Source organism: Geotrypetes seraphini, chromosome 2 (genome assembly GCF_902459505.1).
Source record: "Geotrypetes seraphini chromosome 2, aGeoSer1.1, whole genome shotgun sequence".
Classification (NCBI taxonomy): Eukaryota; Metazoa; Chordata; class Amphibia; order Gymnophiona; family Dermophiidae; genus Geotrypetes; species Geotrypetes seraphini.
Genome location: NC_047085.1, coordinates 238,990,366 through 239,016,799, shown reverse-complemented (window position 1 = coordinate 239,016,799; position 26,434 = coordinate 238,990,366). Strand labels below are relative to the sequence as shown.

The following is a 26,434-nucleotide window of genomic DNA, read 5'->3' as shown; positions in this document are numbered from 1 at the left end:
AGAAAGTCAGAAATGTGAGCCCAAACAAGCTCTCTCACACACACACACACCAGTTAAAAAGCACAATAAATTCTAAAAAGTGTTTGGCTGGCACCATACATTTTGCCCAGCTTCCTATTGCTATACGTTTACTTTTATAAGGATTCATTTCATAAGGATTTTGGCGCAGACTCTGCATTTTTTGCCAGGTCTTCTCTTCTCATATTAGGGTGAGGCCAATTCCAGTCCTTCAAAGCCGGAAGTCAGTTTAATTTCTTTTTTAAAGCCCCGTAATGAATACGCAGATTTTAATTTTAAAAACAGGAAGAAGAGTCCGTATGTACCAACTTCTCTTATGCATGACCACTGTGGAAATCCTGAAGAGCAGACCAGACTAGTTTGTGGCTCTTGAGGACCAAAGTTGGCAATCCTTTATCTGCATCAAATGTGGGAACACATTGGTGATAAACAGTCCCAAATTAATCAGAAGTATAACTACTCAAACACAGCAAAAAGGCCACCAGTAGACCTAGAAAATTATACAATTCCACTATCTTATAGATTTACTGTTCATAGAGAAAATAAGACGTTGTATCAGTGATAGCCGTGATATAAGTCGAGTGATTATGATTTGACCTGGTCACTGTCTCCGGGCACTTGAGATATTTAGTCTTCGTCTCTATGTATGAGCTATTTGTATTTATATAGGCATTAATTTATGCTGTATGGTACTTAGCTCGGGTCATAAATCATGCCTGGCTTTCATCCCCCATGTCAAGTATGTTGTGGTAGTGTTTTCTGGCTGTGCATAGCAAAGTGCAGTGGCTACATTCCACCTGTGTCCCCCAGATGATCAGGTGAAGTGAAAGCGACAGTACCACGGACAAGAGGAAGGAACATACACACACATACCCCATCCCACAGCTACACCCCATAACCTTCACACACACACACACACCATCGGAGTGGCAGATCTCCCTGGAGATCAACATAAGCACCATCTACGGTAATGTGGTTTTTTTTCACATTAATATACCTTTCCTATGTACTGGAACCTTCTCTGTCATTTGGTCATCCTTAATATCACGTGGAAATTCCATATCCCCCACCCCCCTTCCTCATCACCTACCCTGCTTCTTCTCTTATTTGGTGAACATTAGTGCCTCACCTCCTATCAAAGTATTATTCCCTTACATTCAAAATCCATGATGTGCACATTTTTCTATTCAATATTTTAAGTGCTGGGCCAACTCGGCAACAACTACGAATGGAAGTTTGGAATTGATTCCTATGCTAGGCATTTGCCTAAGCCAGAGAAGGCTGGAGATGCAGAACGGCCAGTTAATTTGGACAGAGGACAGGAAACCCAGTGGGAATCTTGCACAATAACCTGTAGCTAAACAGAGAAGAGGAAATCAGGACATTTAGACTAGAAGGATCCAGGCTGGAAAAAGCAGCAGCAGGAGAAAGTCACCAGAAAGCTAGAGGCAGAAAGAAAAAAAAGGGAAAAAAAAAATGGGCCTGGGAGGAGAATTAGATGGCCAGCAGTGGCAGCCCCAAGCAAGGATCAAGTTACGTAAATAACTATGAAACATTCCTTCTGCTCCATCCCCACCTGCCACCAAATAAGAATGGAGCCTTATGTCTCGGTTTAAAAATTTCTACTTCTGCACACAATTCCAGAAAATTCACCGTAAGGAAAAAAATCCCCAGGCACCCAAGATGAAACTCTCAGCTACCTTTTTTGCCTGTTAATCACCAACCGCCACCTTAGCTCTTCCTTTTTAACAATACTGCTAAAAATCTATCCATCTTGCTTTCTAAGAACATATGAATAGCCTTACTGGATCAGACCAATGGTCCATCCAGCCCAATATCCCATCTTCACGGAGGCCAATCCAAGTCACAGTTACTGACTGCAGCCAAACACAGAGCAGTGCGAGACCAGGCAGGAAGCGCAAAGGTCACACTCCTGCGTTGTGCGTCGCTCTAAGACAAAGGCAGTCATCCAGGAGACTGCGCTGGACCACTGCCACTAAAAAAGGTACTGGGATGGCTGCTGACGGCTTCGGGCTGCAGGCAGCTACTGGCATCTTCAGGTGGCTTTGGGCGGCTGCGGGCTTCCCAGCACCAGCCACACCTACATGTAGAGGAGGAAAAACCAAGAAAAAAAAAATTCGGAACCCAATTTTTTTTTTCTTGGTTCTTCCTCGTCTACAGGTAGGTGCGTCTTATAGTCCAAAATATACTGAAGCAGAAACATACTCCTCCCCTTTTTGTAAGTACCAGAGCCAGAACCGGTCCCTTGTGTGCAAGATCTTCAGAAGCCACCTGAAGGGCATCCCTTCAGGAGATTCCAGATCTTCCTGCTTTGGCAGCACAGATGCCCCCAATGTTCTTTTCAATCTTATTATAACCCCTGCACCAACATGATACACTCTTGAGGGAAGCTCAGAGACCATAAAACTATCCACACTCTTTTACCCATTCTTGGAGGATGGGGCCCTTAGCTTTGTTTGGGTAACCTTTAGAACTTCCCAACAGCACAAAAAGGGGAGAAAAAGGCATCCTCACACAAATCAGTCACTTTGGATGGGGCTATCAAAACTGAGATTATTTGGCAAAAGATACAATTCCATCTAATTATACAAAAAAAACAAAAAAAAAACCCCACCACAAAACCGCAGAACTTTCACCAATCACAAGTAGTGACTGGAAATCTGAACATATTAGGGTTCCTTTATAAACCACTCTCTGGCTAGAGTGAGAGGTTTCCCCCATACTGGTATCAACATTGTTTGATTACAGACTACTCTTCAGTAAGCAAAAGCATAAGAACCAGTTACAGGCAGTAAAGTTGATTAATGCAGCAGGGACAGTTTAAGTTCCCAGAAATCTAGCACTCCCACGTATGTAAAATGTAGTTAGATTATTCCACATGGCAACACCGTGGGCACCTGCTTGTATAGTAACATAGTAGATGACGGCAGATAAAGACCTGAGGAGAACTGGGGAGGGGAGGTTGTGCTTTGATTTCAGCACCTCCTCATGTATTAAATGAAACGCATTAAGTATCGACACAACTTTACAAATTTAGAAATTCCTTTATCCAAGACTCCAGCAATTAAACCCACTTTAGGTGCTTCCAGTATTCTTCAATGAAAACAGAGGGAGAAAAGGAACCAACTGCTTTCATCCAAACCACCCCTGGTCCTCTATTCTCCAAAACTGTCCTGAACCACCTTCACACCTCCTTCTGCTAAGAAACCCAACAGCTCGTCCTTTGCGATGCAACTCACAGCTAGACCCAGAAACAAGGAAAGCATGAGACAGTGATCTCATAAAACACTCAATTGAAAGGCATCACCCACCAGTAAATTATCTATAGTAGAATGTATTCGTCCCCTTCACCCCGACCCTATCAACCCTGTATCAATAGGATATTCTTATTAGCATCGGAGCTTTTACCACAGCGGCAAGCAATAAAAAACCCTAACACAGCTTGATAAAAGGGGGCCTTAATAAGTTAACAGAAAAAAAATACAGTATGCACAGATTTTATGTTGTTCAGCAGTGAACAGGTTAAACCATTGTATTTTTCCTCTTTCTTGTCAAAATAGTTGGTATGACAATATAAGCCCTATGATCACCTGATGAGATTAACAACAAGAAAAGTTCTGTTTTCCATTTAACTCCTTGATACTTATGAAAATGAAGGCTGTAATCCAAGCAACAGCATTGAAAGAGTGAGCCTCAGAGCAAGCAAAGAGCTCAGCCTGGGCAGGAAGTCTGGTGCAAGAGAAACGTCTCCACTGTGGAATGGCTGCAAGCAGTTTGCATTAGGAAACAGCTTCTCTCTTCTAAGTGGGGCAACTGAACAAAAAATACAGTTACTTTCCTATAACAGGTGTTATCCGAGGACAGCAGGCAGATATTCTCACGTCCTCAGATAACACATGTTACAGGAAAGTAACTGCATTATCCTGGGACACACAGGCAGACCTTCTCACATGTGGAACTCCCTAGCTGCCAGGGTCATGCCTATGAGAAGAGGGTGATGGGGAAGTACCATGAGCCTAATGAAACACAGAGGGCTGGAGGGAGAGTGGTTTCTAAGTAGAGAATAAGTTCTGTAGGACAGCCTGACTGAATCTACTGTCTTGACTGGAATGACTCTCCAAGACAATAGTGTGATGTGAATGTATGGACCGAGGACCAGGGGGATGCCTTGCAAATGTCCTCGATGGGGGTGGAACCTAGATGAGCCACAATGGCCCGGATTTTATATACTGTGACATGGACTTCCAGGGACAGGCCAGACTAGGTATAGGCAAAAGATATACAGTTCGCTAGCCATGCAAAGATAGTCATTTTGTTGACCAGGGCTCCCAGTCTTTTTGGGTCAAATGAGAGAACAGCTGAGTGGAGGTTCTGTGAGGTTTGGTGTGAACTAGATAGTAGGCAAGAGTCCATTTGCAGTCCAAGGTATGAAGTGCTGCATACCCTGTGTGAGAGTGCGGCTTGGGAAAAAAAGACTGGGAGCACAATAGCCTGGTTGAGATGAAGACCAAGACAATCTTTGGGAGGAATTTTGGATGAATCCAGAAGATGACTATCATGGTATAAGATTGTATAAGGAGGATCTAACACAAGGGCTTGCAGTTCACTAACCCATCATGCATTCCAGGTAAGGTAATTGAGAGTAGAAGTCAAAAGCGGCTCAAACGGGGGCTTCATCAGGGCAGAGAGAATTACATTAAGGTCCCATGGGACTATGGGAAGCTTGACTGGCAGTTTGGTATGTAGCAATCCTTTCATGAATCTGAAAACTGAAGAATGCCTGGATAACAGCTTTCCAGCCAGTGGAACAAGGAAAGCACTGACAGCACTCAGATTGATGTGATTTGCAGGCCAGAGTTGATCAGGTGGAGAAGTTAGTCCAGTACTGACGATAGTGGGCAGGTGTTAGGGTCTAGTTGGCAGGAAAGACACCATGCTGTAAAACAAGTCCATTTGAAGTGGTAGGAGCATTGCATGGAGAGCTTCCTAGAGGCTTCCAGGATGGCTGACATGAAGGCCAAGAGTGCAGCTGCACTCAATGACTGGTGAGAGGTAACATGCTGCGAGAGCCAGTGAACGAAGATTGGGATGGAGGAGGAAGCTCTCATCCTGAGTCAGCAACATTGGAGAGTGGAAGGGGGATGAATTCTTGACCACTCAGCTGCAGGAGGAGAAGGAACCACAGTTGATGCAGCCACCAAGGTGCTATGAAGATCATGGTAGTATGTTTCTGATGGAGTTTGAGTAGAGTCTGTATGTCTTCCCTCGGAGGGATGGCATACCGTCTCGCCAACTGAAGAGAAAGGCATTGGATCCCAGACAACTGAGTGTATACAGCCAGGAACAGCTTGTGGTTATAGGGGAAGGCAAAGAGATCCACTGCTACAGTTCTCCAAAGTGCAAAGATGGCATGTACTACAGTGGGACTATGTGACCACTCGTGCCAGTGCATCAGTCTGCTCAGCTTGTCAGCGAGGATATTGTGTTCTCCCAGTAGGTATACTGCTTTCAGGAAAATGTTGCGAGGGATTGGCCAGGATCAGAGAGAGTAGGCAGGATCCAGTACCTCCCTACTTGTTCATATAATAGACAACTACATGATTGTCTGCAGGGATGAGAACTACTTGGTTGAGCAAATACTCCTGAAATGCGCAGAGAGCACTGCAAACTGCATGGAGCTCTAAGAAGTTGATGTGAAGAGTCCTCTCAAAAAGGCTCCATGAGCCCTGGGTGTGGAGGCCATCAAGATAGGCTCCCCATCTGAGTGGGGAGGTGTCTTTTGTCAACACTTTCCGATGTGGTGGCACTTGGAATAGAAGGTCCCTGGAAAGGTTGGTGGGCCACAATCACCATTGAAGAGTCTGTTGAAAAGCTGGGGTGACCTTCAGACACTGAGAGAATGGTGTGATCACCAAGGACCAATGGAATAAGCCCTGTATCACCACTTGAAGGACCCATAAATCTGAAGTGATTAAGGCCCAACATTACATTAAATTATATTAGAGATTTCTATTCCGCCATTGACTTGCGGTTCAAGGCGGATTACAAAAGAATTACAAAAACGTATTACAAGAAGAAGATATCTGGTAATTTCTAGAGGAGATAAAGAGTGGATGAGGTTGCTTTGGGGAATTGGGAAGGTATTGGGAAGTGGTATTGGGAGTGAGAAGGAGCTAACGGTATTAATGGAAGTGGGTGAGGCAACCCCCCTATAGGTAGAGTCTGAAGCGGGGAGTGAGTTGTGGGCTATGCTCTCCAACACATTGTCAAAAGGACTGCGGCTATTTAGGTGGGGGAGGCTGAGTGGGATTTTGCTGCTTCTGTTGCCTAGGTCATTGCTGAGTTGGTAGACGAGAGGATGCAGCAGGTTGGCAATATCTGTGCCTCCAATAGTACGAGGAGTGCCTATAGGCGTTTACCTTCTTGGTGGTTGAGATAGGTGAGATCTAGAGGAGGGCAGGGACAGCATGCACTCGGTATAGCGTTTAATCCAGTCACTTAACAAGTCATCCCTTGTACAGGGGTATGTTAATGAGGAAGTCTTGGACACTGGGATCCAGGTCCAAGATTCAGAGCCAAGCCTGCCTGTGCATCACAAAGGAAACCACAGAGGTGCAGGAGGCGATATCAAATGAGTCAAAAGTGGAACGCATCATATACTTCCTAGTCTCAAGAAAGTCTGTGATTAGGCACTGATAGGAGGGAAGATGAATCGATGGTAAGTATCTATCATACCAAGACAGCTTCTGAAGGAGGGACTTCAGATAGGTCATGTAGAAGCTATAATTCACTAGTCTATTGGTAGGCATAGAATCTTGGAACACTCTTCACCCAAATTTATCCTGTCCTGCCTTCTCACACAGAAGGAGCGTAGAGTGATTTCTGGCACTGTGCACTCTCTTTAAAGCAGATTCTATGACCAAAGATTAGTGTTGCAGCTGTGGTTTGTCGAAGTAAGGGCAGGACTGGACACGATAAGAAAGCATCCAACTTTGAGGAACAACTGGGACATCAAGAGGGGGCTGTCTAATTTCTAAAGAGAGCCTCCTTCAGAAGGTTATGGATAGGAAACTTAATGACATCTTTAGGCCATTCATTGTAGTCGAGCGCAGCCATGAGTTCTGTTTGAGGCTGGGCTGCTGACTCCATGATTATTGGCAGCGCCTGCCCCATCTGCCTGATGAACCTTGTAAAGGAGAGACTGTGAGATGACCCTCGGTCCAAAGGTGGGTTGAATACTCATTCACTGAGGGGTTGCTGAAAGAGCAGATAGATTCAGAATCATACCCCCTCAAGATTAGCTTGTGGTGAAGCAGGAAATTGAGGGGGTTGACAAGCAGATCTGGAAGAGTGGTGAGATGATGGTCACCGGGATGAGCTGTGCTCTACTGATAAGACTGCATGGCTTGATCATGAGGCTGGGTGGCATACATGCATGTCAGCAGCAGACACTGACGATGGTCGACGTCCATGTGCGTCTATGCCAGATACCCATGGGATGCATCAGTGCCACACAGGCTAGGTATGTACATTTTTATTTTGAACTTTGAAGGGGTGCGACAGGGTTAGTGAACATGGGGGGAGTGTGTGGGGGGGTCTTTACTTTGTCCCTGCATTGGTTATCTGGTCACTTTGGATACCTTGTGGGCATTTATACCTGTCTTTATATCATCTAGCTCATAATGTATAGGTTTAGTCTAGGCAGTCTCATCAGACATTCGATTATCGCTGCAGGATGACTAAGTCTATGTCAGCCCACATCCCACCCTAACCACTCCTCCAAAAGTACCTCTTTCAGCCCTGGGCGCACAGCGGAATTCAGAGGCCTAAAATGTCCCTGGATACATCCCAAAAAGCTGTTTCGATTATTGGCACTTGGACAACCTGTCTTTTAGGTTGTCCAAGTGCCAACTTGGGCGGGTTTTTAGATGTATGTTGTCAGCTTAGAGGCCTATGGGAAATTATATCAATCTGACTCTGGCATGGGAAGGCAGATAGACCCTTAGTGCAGGGAAACTGTGTTAAGTATCCCTGATATGTTTTAAGTTTCCCTGATTGAATCATGACTAGCTAAAAGGTGTTAATGTCTGATTAAGAGGGTGCTTAGGACAATGGCCTGCTTGAATGGGACAAAGAAGCCAGAGGCTAATCCCATCAGATTGATATAATTTCCCATAGGCCTCTAGGCTGACATATGTAAGTTTTGATTATGAGCCCCATAGCCAGGAGAGGAACAGGAAAAACACCCCCTATGGAATAACCCTCTTCCTGGTACAAAGCAGCTGGAAGATGGCCAAGTGAAACATGACATGCAACCATAATATTTTAATTGTCCATTCAAGAACACATTCTCTTCACTAGTTAATATCAATAAGCCACATAACCTTAAATCATATCCTGTTCCCTACAAACTTATAAAACACACACACTTGCTCCAATCAGCTATTTTCCCACTCTGTCTCTAATCTTCCTTTGCCACCTTGGTCCCTGGCCATGAACTTATCAAGCTCCTCCAATGTAATCTTTTCTATTCATTCCCTCTTTCTCTATCCCATGCCCTCCCCTTTCCACTTTAACCGTTTCCCCCTTATAACAGAGGAGGAACATCTCAACCATGTTATGGCACCCAAAAATAAAGACTGGCTTCTCTCTTTCTCTCCCAGTCTATCATTTTACCATCACGTGTGCTCTCCCCCATCAAGACTTTGATCCCAAAGCAAATATTATTCCTTTTACACTCAGTATCATTGATTGCAACATGATTCCTTGGAGAATTGTCTTAATTATTATTCTAAAGAAGCATAAAAAGCAAAAATAAATTGTTCATATAGCTACTGACTTAAGGGGTCCTTGGAGACTGACTTTTTATCAAAGTAAAAAGCTGAAATCGTACGCAGTATTGGCACAAAAAACAGCAGAAGGAATAAGACTAAAATTTAAGCCACTCTGCACGATGTCTGCTGCAGGCTGAAGAAGCAAGCAGTTACAGAACTCTCTCTGCACAGATTCAAAGGATGCTAATGCTTATGGTCACAAATGTCCATGGAGTCATGAAAAGAGAAGTTGACATGGTGGAAGTTAGAGCCACGATAAATCTTGTCATGTTAGTCATTCGGGACTAGCTAATTCCCGACTGCCTTACTGGAGGTTGATCATGTGGAAAAGTAGGTTGCACCATGGTTTATGGTCTAAGTACTTTCTATACTGTCTTTTGTAAAGTACATCTTAATCCAAATAAGACTAGAAAACAAACATAAATATAGTTAGATTTAGGTGATAAAACAGCACAAATACAAACATTAACTCAGGTAGGAAGAGCAACACTCAATAGATGAGTTTTGAGTTCAATCTACAGGATGGTTCTTCATGCAGGAGCTGGGGCAGAGAATTCTGTACAGTAAGGGACCAGGTAAAAGGAATGCTGAATGACAATTCAACTTTGGGCTAGAAACAGAAACAAAATTCACCCAAGGTTCAAGTTTATTTTTATTTAATATACTGCCTGAAGTTTTATGATCCCAGCAGATTACAATAATATGTATTGCTAAAAGAGAATTTACAAAATCCAGGAAGAAAAATAGGTTGTCTTGAAATCTATACAGGCAATCCTTAACATAAGCCATGTGCTATAGGTTATTCAATAAGAAACCAAACAGGACATGCTTCAGAAAAAGGATGACGGATTCAGGTTTTACTTCCATTGAAAGCAATGAAAGTAAAACCCAGATGTCAATCTGTCATCCTTTTTTTGGAGCCATATGGTAATCCTAGGGCAGGTGCCTCTGCTAATTTTTAAGTAAGGGCCGTCCTGGGTCCAAAAGAGCTGAAGAAGACCAATATCTTTTCAACCTTCATTCCTACCAGAACATCAGGCCTCGGTCACACATGCAAAACACAGATAAACCCTATGCAAATATAGGACCTACTACTAAAAGTACTAATATACAGAAATGAAACCCTAAGAAGCCAGACTCTGCATGCAGTACAACACCAGAGAAACAGAAAGAAATTCATTTCTTCCTGAACAGTGCAAAACAGACAGCCGATATAAAGCCTCAAAACTGACACATTTCAGTCACTTAATTGAAAATAAAATTATTTTTCCTACCTTTATTGTCTGGTGATTTTATTTTTCTAATCATCTTTTACCAGATTCTGGTTATACAGTACTTCCTTCTGTCTGTGCTCTTAACTCTGTTTCCAGGGCCTTCTTATCCATTTGCTGTTTTTTTTCTCCTTCACATTCTGCCCTACATCCATCTTTGGCATTAACTTTAACATTCAACTTTCTTCCATTTTTATTTCTTTCTTCTCAAATCTATCTACTTTTCCATTACTTTCCTTCCCATCTATCCATGTGCCCCCATCTCCTCCCTCGTAGTCTGACATCTTCCAAATATATGGAGCTTGGAATTTGAAAGTTGACTTGAAAAGCTTTTTTTCAGAGGACTTATTGGAAGACAGGAAAGGGATATTGATCTGCAGAATATAGCATTTAAAAAGAAGCTATGAACCTCTACACCAGTGATCTTTACTAATTTTTTAATCTTTCTACATGGGTCATTTTGCAAAAGATTCCAGGCTTAATTATGCATTGCATGAAAATCTGCACCAATCCAAACCTTAATGCAAGCTGCCAGTTTTATTCAGCACGGGTTTAGGGATGTCTTCAAAAATTTTCATCTCCACAATAAAAGTCTAGACAGGCAGCAGCATATAAATCTCCTCAGCACTCTGAATTCATTTCTTGGCACATCAGTTCATCAGAAAACTTAGATGATTCATTTAGTGCTAACAGAAAGATAAAAATCAGACTTCCAACACAGCAGGTTTCCTTCTGGTGTCTCCATAATCCTCCCAAATGGCTCATCAACTAAAGACAACTGCATAAGAGTTTCTGGTTTTATTTGCCCTTTCTAGGGAAAGCATCTATGCCTCCCCTTAGCTTACACACAGCAAGAAAGAAAGTAGCCAAAAAGGAGGACCAAACCCGAGTCCCACCATTTCTATTAACCATTCCTTAAAGTGGTTCATAACCCTTATTTAGCCTCCACTACTTACCAATGTAGATATCATTTTGCAGTAAAGGAGATTACATCTCACACCTTGGATGATTAGGTTCACAGTACAATTAAAATTTGTCTTCCTTGCACCATGCCCTCCTGTTCTTATGCTTCCCACTATATAAATGTTTGAGCTCTTTATATACAATTATTTCTATGTCTACCTGTGAAACCGGAAGTTACATCAGAAGCAAGGACTTCGGTGGCAAAGGGAAAGCCGAGTGGACCTCTACGTTCAGAACAGCAGCAACAAGGTGATTTTTTAGGAATGCTATTACAAGGTAATTTTTAGAGCTTATCTTACGCCTCAGCAATATTATTATTGTGGGGGTGCTGAGTCTAAGTTGTGTACTAAATGCGGGTTGGGGGAAGGGACCTTTGGACATATGTTCTGGTGGTGTCCTGTTGTGCAACCATATTGGAAGGAGATTTTACATTTTATGCGTACTGGGCTGGTGTTGGCGCTGGCAGGCACACCGGACCAGCTGGGGCTTATGGGATGATGGGTGGGATATGTAAGCTGTTATGCCGGAAGCTAGCCTTGGTGGCTCGGAAGGGTATTTTGAAATATTGGACTTCTTCTGAGCCTCCAGGGTTTTGGCTTTGGTGGGGTGATGTGCATCAGTTGGCCTGTTGGGAAGCCCGAGATGCGAAGGGTTCCAGGAAAGGGAGTCAACGACATCTGCGGCTTTGGGATAAATATCTTCAGATTTTACAGTCTGCTCTTGAATGAGTTGTGATTTTCTATTGCTTTTTGAGTTTGCCTTTAGCTCTGGATGGGGATTTTTCTATTTCTTTTGCCGTGGATGTCGGAGAGGGGGGGTGTTTGGGGGTGTTTATTTTTTGGGGGGTTGTATTGTGTGTTTTGCAAGGGCATGGGGGGAAGGGCCCGTGCTGTTTCTGGGGCCCAGGGATTATAAGAGTCCAGATTCCCGGGTCACTGTTTTGTGGTTGGTTTGGATTGTTTTGTGGGCCCTTACTCCCTCCTGGGGGTCTTGTTGACAGGGGGGTGGGTGGGGGGCATGATGTTAGGGGAGGGTCTGGGGCTATTGAAGGAGTGTTAGTGTTGTTTCCTTTCTTTTGTCATCTTTTGTATGGCATTTATTTCAATAAAAATGTTTTAACACTAATTGGTTGGCTGGCAGCAGATGCCCACACCTCATTTTCCCGCATGCACGCTCATGCTTCCCCCGGAGCCTGGCAAACGCCCCCGATCCGCCACCTGCATGCACCATTCTTGCTGCTGCTGCTGCTCAGTGGCACATGCCTGCTCTCCTGGGTCCTGCCAGCGGCTGGCCTTTCATCTGCCACATGACAGCCAGAGCCCTGTGCACCCGCGAGCGCCGGGTGACATGGTAGCTCACGGGTGCTCCCTAGGAGCGGTGCTAGCACATTGGAAGTGCTGCAGTGCGAAGATGCTTCTCGCTCGGCTTTTGCAAGGCCGTGTCTTCTGCAGCTCACGGGAAAAGTGTTTGTTCACTGTGAGAAGCGCCCGGAGCTCTTGGTAGGTGCCACAATGCACCAGTGTTGACCTCTGCTAGCCAAATACTGGGCTTTTGTGTTGTGAGTCAGAGATGGGGGGAGAGGGGAGATGGGAGATGGACTTAGAGTTGGTGGACTGGAGAAGGAGAGATGGGGGAAGATGGATGGTGGAGGGGGAGATGAACTTGGGGGAAATCATGGAGAAGGGGGATGGACTTGGGGGAGGGAGATATGAAATGGGAGAGAGAGAGAGGAAATGGGGGGATAGAAGAAATAATGGATCTAAAAACAGGAGAGAGAGAGAGATGGTGGACAATGGGATTTAGGGAGAGAAGGAACAGAAAGGGAGAGAAGTTGTACAAAAGGGATGGTGCAGGGGGGGTAAAGATACTCGATAGGAGGGTAGTTGGGAAGAGAAAGGGAAAGCTGGTAGAACCTGGGGTGGTGGGGAAGGAGGGAGAGATGCTAGATGATAGGATAGTTGAGAAAAGGTGGATCCGGGGATGGAGACGAAAAAAAAAAAAAAGATGCCAGACCTCCGGGGGAGGGAAGGGAAACAGAAGGGGATGACAGAGATAGAAGATGGATGGTTAGCACGAAGAAAGGAGACCCTGGCAAGTAAGTTATCAGAAGACAACCAAAGCCTGGTACCAACAAGATCTGAATAATGACCAGACAACAAAAGGTAGAAAAAATAATTTTATCTTCTGTTTTGTGATTACAATATGTCAGATTTGAAATGTGTATCCTGCCAGAGGTGGTGTTAGACCGCGAACGTGAGCTAGGATTTAACAGAGAGAGGAAAAGTCTTTTTTGTTTACACCACAGTGCCAGTGTGGGTAGGAGAGGGCAAAGGGAGTGACGAGGCTATAAAAGGGGTGAAGAGGATATAAAATAAACCTACCAGGATGTTTGAAAATAAACACCCATTTGGGCAGGAAAATCAAATCGAAATATCGATTTAATAGGCTGAATCGAATCTAAATATTTTTTCCTGAATCGGACAGCACTACTACTTACAAACCACTTCCCCCTCCTTACATATATACATACATACACTTCAGTTTGTGCACATCCCCAAATACACCCCAATTATAACTCTTTACAACACCCACATACAAAAACACCCTTCTTACCTTAAAAAAAAAAAAAAAAAAAGTATGTTGAAAAGCATTGCCAAAGTCATCATACCTTTGCATACTTTCCTTTTACTAAGGTGTACTGCAAACTGCAGTGGTGACATACAGCTCCATATATATCTTTACTTTCGAATACCTATCTGGTTTAAACAAAAAGAGCCATCACAGCCCATATAAAGCATTTATAGCAAAGGAGTATAGTTTTGTCTCTACGTTTTGATAGGATTAGATTCACAAACGCAAGGCCTCTCATTTCTATCTACCAAAATTGCACATGCTTAGCAGGACTGCAGGCCTATGCCTATTCCACCATTTTTAGACTTTGGCCTAGTGAGGAAAAATCATTTTCACTTCTGCCAGCATCTTGGCATTTCAAACTGCTTGTCTGTTTGCCAAAGAGGCCCACTACCTGAGGAATGTGCGATAAAGGAGAATCCAGAATGTACTGGTGGTCTGCTGAGCTTGACTATCTTTTCTCCAGGACAATCTATGAGGTCACTGGACCTTGGGAAGTTAATGCAGGACACATTATATGTGAGAAAGAAATCTGCCTGACAACTAGGACTTTATTGGACAGAAATTACCCCTTTTAAGAAAAACCTCCACAGACTCCAACGGATTCAGAATGCCGCGGCCAAGCTCATCTTCGCTAAAAGTAAATTTGACCATGTCTCTCCGCTCCTGGCCAAGCTCCACTGGCTTCCGATAATCGCCAGGGTCCACTATAAATGCACCTATTTCACTTTCAAAATCCTATATGGTATCCTCCCTCCCTTTATCCCTCTTTCTTGGAATTCCTCAAACCCTAATACCACCAGATCCTCCCACAAATTAAAACTATCCTTCCCCTCGCTAAAAGGCATTTCCCACACAGGAAAGCTAGGGACCTCCCTCCACTTCAAAATCACTGAGCTCTGGAACAACCTTACCTCCCCTCTTCGGAACTTGAGCTCTCTCCAAGTTTTCAGCAAACATCTAAAAACCTGGCTTTTCTCAAAAAATGTAAGTCTCCCTCCAACTTAGGAATCAAGGAAACTCTTATATCTTGGCATCCCAAGTCCTCTAAATTTTCTTCACACTTCTACCTCTAACCCTCTGTTGTAGTTCCTTCCTATTTCTCCTACTGTAAACCGCGTCAAGCTCTACGAACGTGGAGATGATGCGGTATACAAACCTAAGGATTAGATTAGATTAGATTAAGGTGGTGAGAAGAGAAGAAAAAGAGAGGACGTGACCATATTGGGAGATTGGAGAGGATTAGAAGATTGCAGATGAAGTTGGAAAGTTGTTTGTGAGAGGTGGAGAAGGTAACTTCAAGTTTGTGCAGGAGAATAGGGAGTGGAGTGTTGGTGTGAAGAGTCTCAGACAGCTTGGTCCAGTGCCTATGCATGGCTCTGGTACATGCAGGCGGTCCTGAATCAAGTTACTGGGACCAGTTTCCTTGTGTCTCCCTGCACTGGAGAGAAACCAAGTCTGAAATTGTCCCGTATCAGAGTGACTGCACCTCTGTTCTTCAAAGGACTCACAGCTGTTGGTTACTGCTTATATCCTTCCCAGAACAGTGCCCTGAGACAGGTCGTGAACAGTCTGACAACCCCTGACTGAGAAGGCTGGCTCCCTACCAGTAGAAGGAAACGTTACATGAATAAGCCTCTACTTATAAATGGTGAGCAGCATATCCTATAGTGCTGGGTTAGACAGATTCACAGCCATTCTCCGTGTTTGGGGTAGATTTACGAGATTGGAGTGTGCCAAATTCTTGATGTATGTTCTTTGCTCTTAGTAACTTAGTCTCTTTGCATAATCTAAATAAGCATTATTATTTGTGTGCATATTTTTGTGTTACTGTGTTCATCTTAAATAATAAAATGCTAGCCGCGCATGCGCACTTGCGCTGCGTGTTCCCTGATCCCTTTTCTGTCGCGTTGTGCTGGCAAGAGTGCGCATGCGCACTTAATACGTCACCAGGATCCACTCCACAAGCCGGGACCGCAGACAGCCGCCTATCGCCTCCACAAGCCCTTAATGGAGGATCGCCAAGAAAGCTCCCAGAGAATGCTGCGGCAGCGGTGGGGGAGGTAGGGTCAGAGGAGAGGGACCGGCGCCGAGGGAGAAGGCATCGCCGCCGAGCGACCCCGAGGGCAGAGGCAGCCCGCGCGCACGGTGGACCGAGCACGAGGACGGCTGCACGTGCAAACTGACAATTAAAACGTCTCATGCCGCGGCCCAGCCACACGCCCTCAGCCCCCGAGGCGCAGCAGCCCTTCATTGACTGGCGGTGACCTGGGAAGGGATGGGGGAGGAGGAGAAGGTGGAAGCTCGCATGCAACCCCCCCTCCCACTTCATCCCCCCCCTTGGATTCAGTTCCGTTTCTCCTAGCGGCTCGCCGGCATGCAGACCTCGGTTTCCCCGCCCCTCCCCCCCGGAGGGACCCGACGGACTGAGGGAAAAGGAGACGGAGTGAAGCGGTGGCAGTGGTCGCGGGAGCTGCGAAAACTTTCTTAAAGGGACAGTAACGCTCCTCTCTGGAAAGATGCTAAAGGCCAGACCACAGGAAGGGAAGGGGGGGGCCGAAGGCCAGACTGCGGGAAGAGAAGGGGGGTGGGGGGAAATGCTGCTGCTGCTGCTGCACAGGGGGCAGGGAAACACACACAAAGACAAAGAAAGGGGGCCAGGGAGAGAGACAGAAAGAAAGAAAGACAGAGAGACACCCGTTAATGTAACGGGCTAAAAGACTAGTTTATTAATATCTACCTATCCATGCCTGTAACTAAGCTGTGCCTTGCCTTTCCTGCATTCAGGCAAGTTTGTAGTAAAGAACCATAAAAAAGACAATTGCTTTCAGGACCGTGTGGTCATTGTCAATGAGCTAAAATTTTGTTTACTTGGGACCATTTTATGATAGTCCTATGAGAATAAAATAAACCCCTAGACATACGAAATTTTTTATCAGTAATTACCTAGCGCTGAAAAATAATCCTACAGAACTATAGCAAGTAAACAGTAATTCTGAAACCAGGAAATTTGCACAAAATTTTCAAAAGTAGTAGTAAATACCACACATGTCCTTTCCTTGATCACATTTCATTTAATATACAATGCTCCCCCGGTAGGGCAGCCAGAGGGGCAGGAGAGAGCAGCCGGAGCGCCAGTGAGTGAAGGAATCACTTGCGGTATGCTCCGACCACCTCTTCTTTCACTAAAGTCGGGCCTCACCAATCAGGAGCTGCTTTGACATGCAGCTCCTGATTGGTGAGGCCCGACTTTAGTGCAGGAAGAGGCGGTCAGAGCATACCACGAGTGATTTCCTTCACTCGCCAGTGCTCCAACTGCCCTCTCCAGTCTCTCGCACTAAAAACCGTATTCGTGGTTTTTCAAGATTCACAGGGGTTCCTGGAACGGAATCCCCGCGAATATCAGGGGGGTACTGTATACAGTAGACTCTTAACTGGAACTCAATTAAACAGAACTCTCAAGCAACCAGAAAAAAAATCTAAGGAATACTTTAAATAAAAATGAAAATATAATCCATTTCTGGCAGAAATTTAAATGTAAATTTGGCATGCCACATCCGAGTATTGCCTACTACATGTCCAGTAGTTTGTCTGGAACAGTTTATAGTATGGTATAGTATTAGTTAAGCTTATTTTTAATAGTAAGAACATATAAATAGCTTTACTGGGTCAGACCAATGGTCCATCATGCCCAGTAACCTGTTCTCACGATGGCCAATCCAGGTCACTAGTACCTGGCCAAAATCCAAGGAGTAGCAATATTCCATGCTACTGATTCAGGGCAAGCAGTGGCTTCCCACGTGTCTCTCTCAATAACAGACTATGGACTCTCCAGCAACCAGAAACTACATTTATCTGGCATCTACCATTCCCCATGGATGCCAATTAACAGAGTCTAATGTATAATGTTCTACATATTTAATCATTTAAAAGGTGCAAATTCAGCAACAGTCAACAGCTGAAAGATTTGATGGTCAAACTTCTCTGTACTGTTTTATTGAAAATTGAAGGACTGGAGAACATAAAAAATTTTTCCCACAAAACAAACAGCATATACCTCAGACAACTGCTACACTTTGGCAAATGGAGTCATCGAACAAATCTTGCTTCAACCTCAATGCAATCAGATTGAACTGAAGCAAGATTTGCTCGATTCTATTTGCCCTGAAGCAGCAGTCTTTTTGCCTCAAAACACTGGTCACCATCAGGAGATCTTATCCTGATTAAAATATGCACATTTGTTCATTTCACATCTGGTGCATGAAATCTTGACTCCGGTGTCACATCATTTAATAGACTATTTTTGAAGCGAAGGTTTTTTCTGCCGATGACAGATATGCTATTAGATCGAATCTTTTGAATGAGCTCACTTAATACAGTGAATACAGCCATGCTCACAGACATCGGAGGCTTTTTCCTTCAATTACACACACATATTATATTTCTATAAATATGAGGTGTGATCAAAAAATATGGTGAATGCTCCTGCTAAGCACCATCCAATGGAAAGGAAGGGATCTTCTAGATGGGAAGAGGTGTGTCTAACCTTAGTAACAGAGAGTGACAAATTTCAACTTGTTCGGTGCAATCAGTTGGTTGTGAGCTACAATTGAGAGGTGGTGTGTTTTAAAGTGTGGCGTATATCATGGATCACAAACAACATGAAATTTTGTTTCAAACTGCAAAAAGTGCTAAAGAAACACACAAAATGTTAAAATTAGTTTATGGTGATGCTGTAATGACCTTGAAGATGGTTTACAAGTGGTTCGAATGATTTCATAATGATTGTGAATCGGTTGAAGACGAGGAGAGATCGGGACGTCCTTCAACATCAAAAACCCAAGAGAATGTTGAAAGAGTAAGCAAAACGATTTGATCAAAAGGCGATTGACTATTACGGAAATTTCTGAGGATCTGAACATCTTTTATGGTTAGTGAGTGAGTGTGACTTGAGAAATGGACAATCGGCTTCATCCTCCATCATGACAACACTCCGTTTCGTACATCGCTTTTGGTACAGCAATTTCTGTCAAATAAAACCATTATGGTATGTACTCATCCACCTTATTCACCAGATCTGGCACTGTTCGACTTCTGGCTCTTCTTCAAAGTCAAAATGACCATGATAGATAAACATTTTGAATCAATTCAGGACATCGACTTCCTTGCAAAATAGTGAAACTTTGGGCAAGACTCAGGGACTTACTTCAATTTAATTTGCAAGCTATTATTTGGATGGTTCAGCTCTGACTAACAATGAGAATATTTTGTTGAAAGATATTTATTTGGCTATAAGAATTTAAGTGATAACATTCAATGTTTTAGCCTTTAGCCAATTTACTGAGCAAACTGTTGCTAATTTTGAAAAACAGGAAGGGAAGATTCAAAGTCTAATAAAATTGAAAAATTAGCAAATCAGATGGGAAATTATCAGTCTGCTCTGGCCATGTGTGCTAAGGACAGTTTTGATGATACACCTACATATGGAATCTTTAGAAAATGCTTCCAGAATTTTAAATCTAAGACTGCTTATGTTCTGCTCCCACTTTATGTGGGCATTTGCTCAGTTTCCTATATAAGAACAAGTTTAAGTGTTTATGTTAAGATGTATAGTAAGGTGTGCTCTGTGGACTTAAAAGCCTTAGAGGGCTTGTTTCTCCCAGAGAGCTAGGCTACAACCACAGAGCTTAGTCCACGTCCTTGTCCTTGTACGTGGTGAGTGTGTTGTCGTAGGAGCGGCTGCCTTAGGAGAGGAGAGAGAAGTCGTGCGCATGCTCATTCAGGATGGCCAGTTTAGATGGGAGCCGGGAGAGCGCTGACGGACGGCAGAGGCATCGCAGAAGCAGGAGGGCAGCCACATAGGGACCCCAAGGAAGGAAGGTAACACTTTGGAATTGCTGTGCAGCACCCGCAGGCAAGTTCTTACCCCTGGGCCACCATTGCTGAGTGCTCGTTTATCGGGGCAGTGCTCGGTTTACGAGACAAAAGTTTGCTGAGTGTTTTGCTCGTCTTGCAAAACACTCGCAAACCAATACACTTGTAAACCGAGGTACCACTGTACTAATAAAATTAAAATAAATTTTAAAAAATATATCAGGACATTGAGGCAGCCATGACAGCACAACTAAAGACACTCACAAAAGAGGCCTTCCATAACTGCTTCATAAAGTGGCAAGAGCAATGGGATGAGTGTGCTCGAAGCAAGGGGTATTTTGAGAGGGATTAATGGCATTGTGTCATACTGTAATAAATTTTTATCTAAACATTCACCGTAATTTTTTATCACACTATATGTTGGGCCAAAAGTAGGTATATAGTATTTATTATTTCTTTTTATTGTACAGGTATTGAATAGGTATAATATTCTACTGAACGATAATCAAGTAATAGCAAAACGATATAACTGATAACTTCATAAGAATGTTATTTGTGACACATGTACAATAAAAAGAAATAATGGATAAATATTGCATACCTACTTTTGGCCCATCCTATATAACCAGAGAGTGCTTGGTATCTGATGAACTTTAGCAATTGTCTGGGCTGTATGCTGTGTTTTGTGGGGGAAAAAATTTGTACTCTGCATTATTTTGAGCTCTTGATATCAGAAGTCGCAAAAGACTCAGAAATTTGAAGTACTCTACATCTCCTCTAGCTGAAAAATCTTGTTGGTTTAAGTGTACTCTTTCTACCTTTAGGGTCTACTTCTATTTACTTAAATTGCAACGGTATATTTTACATTTTTTAAAAACAACTTTGTATTAATGTACTAATGCCCTTGCCTCCCATGTACACATTCACAGATTTAGGCTTACATATTTTACCTCGTTCACTTAGATGCACCCTTTGCCGATTATCAGGCATGGTGTAGCATGTCAAGCTACCAGCCTGAAACATTGGTGAGCTCCATCAAATTTCACTTCCTTTTCTGCAAACCAGCAGGAGTGGAAGGCAGAAGCTACCAGATGGCCTGCCCTTGTGCCCTGTGTACCTCTGTACATTTCTCTACAACACAGCACAAGCCAGCCTTTGATATGTTCCCTTTGGGTCTGTTCACCTAAGTATGCCCAGGAGCAATACAATTACTGCCAAGCATGTAAATGAGATATACTATTTCTTCCCATTCTATCTTCTAAACAGTAACATAGTAAGGGTGAGTGGCGCCCCTCCCCCACCCTCTTCCCTGCCGCCCTATTCCCTGCCTCCCCCTGCCGTACATGCACCCCTTCCCTTTCCCCGTACCTTTTTATCTTCTCCGGCGTGAGCAGCATGCCCCCATTGGTGGTGGCTTGCCCTTTCACATCACTTCCTAGGCGAGGGTCCCGGAAGCGACGTCAGCGAGAGGGCCGATGCCGACGTGGGCAGCAACCTCGCACCTGGGAAGTTAAAAAGGTACGGGGGAAGGCAAGGGGCAAGGAGAGGAGCAGGGGGGCGGAGAGGAGGAGGGTGCCACGCCCTTAGCAAGATGGTGCTCGGGGGTGGACTGCCCCTCCAATCCCCCCTTACTATGCCACTGCTTCCAAATTAGAAAGCCTAGTCAGAGTGCTCTGCTGAGCTGGTCTACTGCCATGTGATCCTAGCGCACCGATCTCTCCTTTAATTATGTTAGAAAAGGTGTGCCAAAATAAATTAAGCAATCCACAAATCATTATCTTTAACACCTACAGCAATTTACACAAACAAAAACAGTGACATGCACAAAATCATATGACTAATATAGCATAACTAAGCAAAAACCTAACAGATTAGCAATTTACGATATCTTGCTTACATAAGCATATCCCACGCAGTTATACTGCCCATCAGCTTTTGTGTGGAATGAAACTTTTCTCAATATCTAGGTCTTATTACATCAGCCTAGCATGGCTACCCACTGATAATTTTACCAAGGATTTAAAAAAACAAAACCAAAAAAAAAACCTCCTCAAGAACTAAGTTCAAAAGTTTTGAAGAAGAATTTCTAAAAAAAAGATCACTTTCTTAAAAAGCACAAGGAATCTCTCTGAGAGTCCTAATAACCCTTCTTGTGACAGACAATCTTAGCAGATAAACGGGGACGTACTAGAGCAGCATATGAAGATCCTGTTCTTTTTAAAACCTTAAATCTTATTTTTTTTAAAGGAGTGATGTAGGGATGTGGTCCCTAATTTTCAATCCTGTAAAGATTCTCTTGGATTGGTTTCACTTTTGGATAATCATTATAAAGAGATGGATAATGAATGGCAATTCAGTCATTCACACTTATCTACCTAATCTATACCTTCCCAGTTTATCACGCCAATCTTATCCTGGAAGGGCCTTGCAAATCTACCACACAATTTGGGGAATAAACCAGAGAAGTTTCAAGAACATCTGAGTAGAAGGAACCCATCTACTACCTTCTGTTTATTAAAGACTGCTCCAGAATCAGGAAAATAAAATCCTTCTTTATGCAGTTTTAAATTACTATATAACTCTAGTTGTAACTGACAGGGCTGCATATATGATTGGTGTTCACTTGTCTGAATTCTTAATTTATATTTAAAAGATCTACTGAATACCAGATAGTGGTCATATTGAAAATTGAAATGAGCTGCTATCTCAGGAGCCATAATATTAAAGCCTTATTCATTTCAGCATCCCATACACTAGCCAACGTTATTCCTCTTTAATTAGTGCAATCTGAGGGGTAGGCTCAATGATTTGGATAAGATTTCCTAAAATAAGTCTTTCTTGGCCTAATAGTGCTGACTGCATTTCTTCTCCCCCCTACTCTGGGCCCAAAATTTCAAAATAAAAAGCTGTCATGCTATGAGCTTACGGAAATGCTGATTCTTAAGATACTCCAGTGGTACCATACAAGATCAAGGGTATGGCCTACTTTTTTGTGTAGGGGCATGTATTGTTGTATTGTATTATAACATAGCACAGGACAGCAAATGAAGATCAACAAGGCCCATTTGGTCTGCTCAGTGATTAGAAGTTAAAACTTTTTGTGGAAGTACACAAGTCATTCACTATTGCTTTGAACAAGCGTGCCCTATGGTAGGTTCAATGGGGGCAGAGCACCCCAGGCACCATCTTAGCTGGGGGTACCACCCAACAGCACAGCAGCAATGTGGCTGATAGGGATCCCCCAGCTGAAAACTCTCAGTACATATCCTCTCCCCCACCCTCTGGCAATGAAGGTGTATCTTAACAGCACTCCCCTCCCAACAAGACCTCTTAAATCCTTGTATTTTTCACCAGCAGTGAGAAGAGACTCTTATCCGCTGCTCAAGCAGGCCCCAAACTCTCTCTCTGATGTAACTTCCTGCACACGGGACCAGGAAGTTACATTAGAGGGAAGAATAAAGCTGGTGCAAGCAGCAGATAGGAGTCTCTGCTTGCTGTAGACAAAGAACAGGTGGCTTTAAGAGGTACCGGGGAGGGTAGTGCAGTTAAAGAGACACCTTCTCCCCCCCCCCCCCAATTGCCTTGGAATAGAATAGTAGGCACTGTCTCCTCTTGCTATGCCAGTAGCTAGGTTTCTATCCTCTTGCCATTTAAGTGTCAAAAACTAGAGCATTTCCACTCATAGCAAAGTGAAACTTCCAGATGCAAAACTGTAGTTAGTTCTTTAAAAAACAGGGGAAGAATAAGATCTTAATAGTAGTATGTAATAAAGTAAACAGTTGATTGACTATGGGTCAGTTAGTTTCACAGGAGCTCTGTAGATTCTCAGCTATAATGGGTCCCCCTTCACATGAGATTTTAAGGTGGTGGTATGGTCCATTTGTAAAAGCATTCCTGGGAGGCTGCCAGAAAAGATTGTCTCATCAACGGTGTGTACAGACCAGGAGTCCTGTGATATTGTACTGAGGGAGACAGATCAGGATTGCTCTCTCTCACACAGTAAGTTCTATTACTTACTGAATGCAAAAGAATATCTGCCGTTAGCTTATCCAAAAAGAAAAAAAGTCTACCGACCCCTGAACTGAGGAAGTAAAACCAAGTCTGAAACTTTCCATTCCTATTCTTTTAAGTTCTACAGCTATTGACATAAGGAGAAGCAAATTTCCCCAAGCACGGATGACAACTTGCCCAGAAAATTATTATCCAAGCTCACTCAAGTTCAATTTTTCAGTGGCCAATGACAATCCAAAATCTACTCAACAGTCAGGTGTAATACTCCATGGAGAATGAGTTTTTATTCAGACTCATCCTCACAAGGTAGATATTTGTAACTAAACAACTTAAGGGAAAGGAAGACTATCCTGCAGAGAAGCAGAGCGATTGAATGTCAAGTTATCAGGGCATATCCTAACAGATAAACTCCCAGAACATGTTTCTCTAGGTCAGGGCTTCTCAACCCAGTCCTTGGAGCGAACCAAATCCCATCAGGTTTCCTGGACATCCATAATGAATATGCACGAGATAGATTGGCATATCAAGGAGGAAGTGCATCCCATACATCTCATGCATATCCAGAAAACCTGATGGAACTTGATGTGCCCAGAGGATTGGGTTGAGGCAGCCATCACTAGATCACTATTTTTCAATGCAAGGCCTGCGGCCAGTGGCATGCCCCAATAATCCTGTGGTCCCTTCTTTCCCCAGGACATAATCTCTAGCCCCCCACCTCTTCTTCAGACCCGATGCTGGCATACCTCCAAAACAGGTTGAGGGGCATAATCAAAAGATACGTCTAAGTCCGATTCGGACGTATGGCTCTAGACGCCCAAAGTTGGCAGCAGGAAAATGTCCATTCTCAAAAAATATGTCTAAATTTCTTTTTTTTTTAGAACCATCTATCTGGATATCCAGACTTTTGTTCTTCCAGACCGCCAGGTTGTCTATCTTTATACCACATTCTCAACCAAAATTTCATCCAAGTCCTAAACGCACAGAATAAGATCTTCTGGACATGAGAGGGGCCAGCACTGTGATGGACTGGCCACCCAGAGAAAGCAACAGAGTAGTGGTGTACCTTACAGGGCACTGCTGTGAACTTCACAAAAAGGATGCTACATAAACATCTCACAGAACTCCCTTATAGGTTATGGTGAGCCCCCCAAAACACACTATGCCCACCTGTCTACATCCCAAGTAGCCCTTATGGCTGTAGGTGCCACCAATATGGCAGTGCATTAGGGTTTTGGGGGGTGCACATGTTCCACCCACATTTAGTGGTTAGAATGGCTTATGGGCCTGGGTCCTCCTCTCTATGGTTCACTAGCCCACCCACAGGCTATTTGAGAGACCTGTGTCTAACTAGGCTTTCCTATGGAGGCGCGTGTGAAGTTTAAGTTCGCTTGTTTTTGCTTTAAGGCATATTTGGTCTAGCCCCTAAATATATAACTGACCTTTTCTCTTTCTCAGCCAACTGACATAAGAGAAGCTCACACTTGAACTTTGTTTCCCCTCCAGTTAGAAGATGTAAACTTAAGACATGATCAACACCTTCTCTCACATCAGGCAGCATTATGGGGTAAAGATGTAGATCAATTGCTTACGCCTACTACGTATGGGGAATTTAGGAAACGCCTAAAAACATATCTGTTCCTGAAGTATTTAGGCAGCTGACCTGTACAATTCTTACTCCAAAATAACTGTTAATCAATAGCTGTTAATCATAATCATTAGCTGTTAACTCTGTTTATTCCATTCAAGTTGTACCATCTTTTAATCATTTTAAACCGCATAGAACTTCACGGTCCTGCGGTATATAAACTGTTATTGTTATTATTATTATACTAGGCGCTGATGTTCTGAGACAGGTATGTACGTTTTTATTCTGATATTTGGTGGGGGGTGAGGGGGTCAGTGAACACTGGGGGGGTCTTTACTTTGTCTCTGCAGTGGTAATCTGGTCACTTTGGATACTTTTTGGGCACTTATACCTGTTTTTAGATCGTCTAAACCCACAACGTATAAGTTCTGTCCAAGAAGTCTAGTAAAACATTTGATTATCCCCGCAGGACGACTAAGTCTAGGTTGGCCCACATCCATCCCCAACCACTCCTCCAAGTATGCCCCTTTCAGCTCTAGGCGCACAGCGGCATTCAGAGGCCTAAAAAGTCCCTGGGTATGTCCAAAAAATAACTTGGACAACCTGTCTTTTAGTTCGTCCAAGTGCCGACTTGGGCAGGTTTTTAAGACATGTTTTAAGTTTTTATTACGGAACCCTTATTGTTTTATTTTACACAGTTTTTGGTGATTTGGAGCTCTAAGTTGCATAGAATGTTGCCATTTGGGGTTTTTTTTCAGGTATTAGTGATCTGGATTGACCACCGTGAAGACGGGTTACTGGGCTAGATGTATCATTGGTCTGACCCAATAAGGGTATTCTTATGTTCTTAGATTCTTAAAATCATACTCTAATTTCATAAAACAGAAAGCACCATGAAGTTTAAAGCTATTGTAAGATACTTGGTGCTGAGAAAAATAAAACCAAAAACCAACTAATTAAAGATATTTTTACAAACAAGTCTCCAGAAAAAATATAGGATGAGAAAAAAAAGCAGGAGTATGATGGGGCAGAGCCAGCTTGAAGGAGAAGGGGTGGAGACAATATGGTAGAGGTTAAAAGGTATGTGCTGCATTGTTTAAATAATGGCCTTCACTCTCATGCTGAAATTTCTTTTATGAACAATCTAGCCTCTGGTTGAAAAATAACCAAGATCTCTCCTAAATCATCTTGTAATAGAAAAGCAAGATGATCCTGTAGGTGTGGCT

The 26,434-nt window shown here is 43.3% G+C and overlaps 1 protein-coding gene across 3 annotated transcripts in view; it reads right to left on the bottom strand.

Annotated features, from left to right (window-relative positions):
* BASP1 (brain abundant membrane attached signal protein 1) overlaps nucleotides 1–26,434 on the bottom strand; it is a 163,507-nt gene that overhangs the window by 93,097 nt on the left and 43,976 nt on the right. Inside the window, exon 1 of one of the 3 annotated variants that reach the window (XM_033935256.1) lies at nucleotides 20,981–21,074. The exons of the other annotated variants lie outside the window; for them this stretch is intronic. Coding sequence (XP_033791147.1) covers nucleotides 20,981–21,009 — 29 coding nt within the window. The 5' untranslated portion in view covers nucleotides 21,010–21,074. Of the gene's footprint in view, nucleotides 1–20,980; nucleotides 21,075–26,434 lie in introns of those variants that run through there. 3 annotated transcript variants of the gene reach the window in all.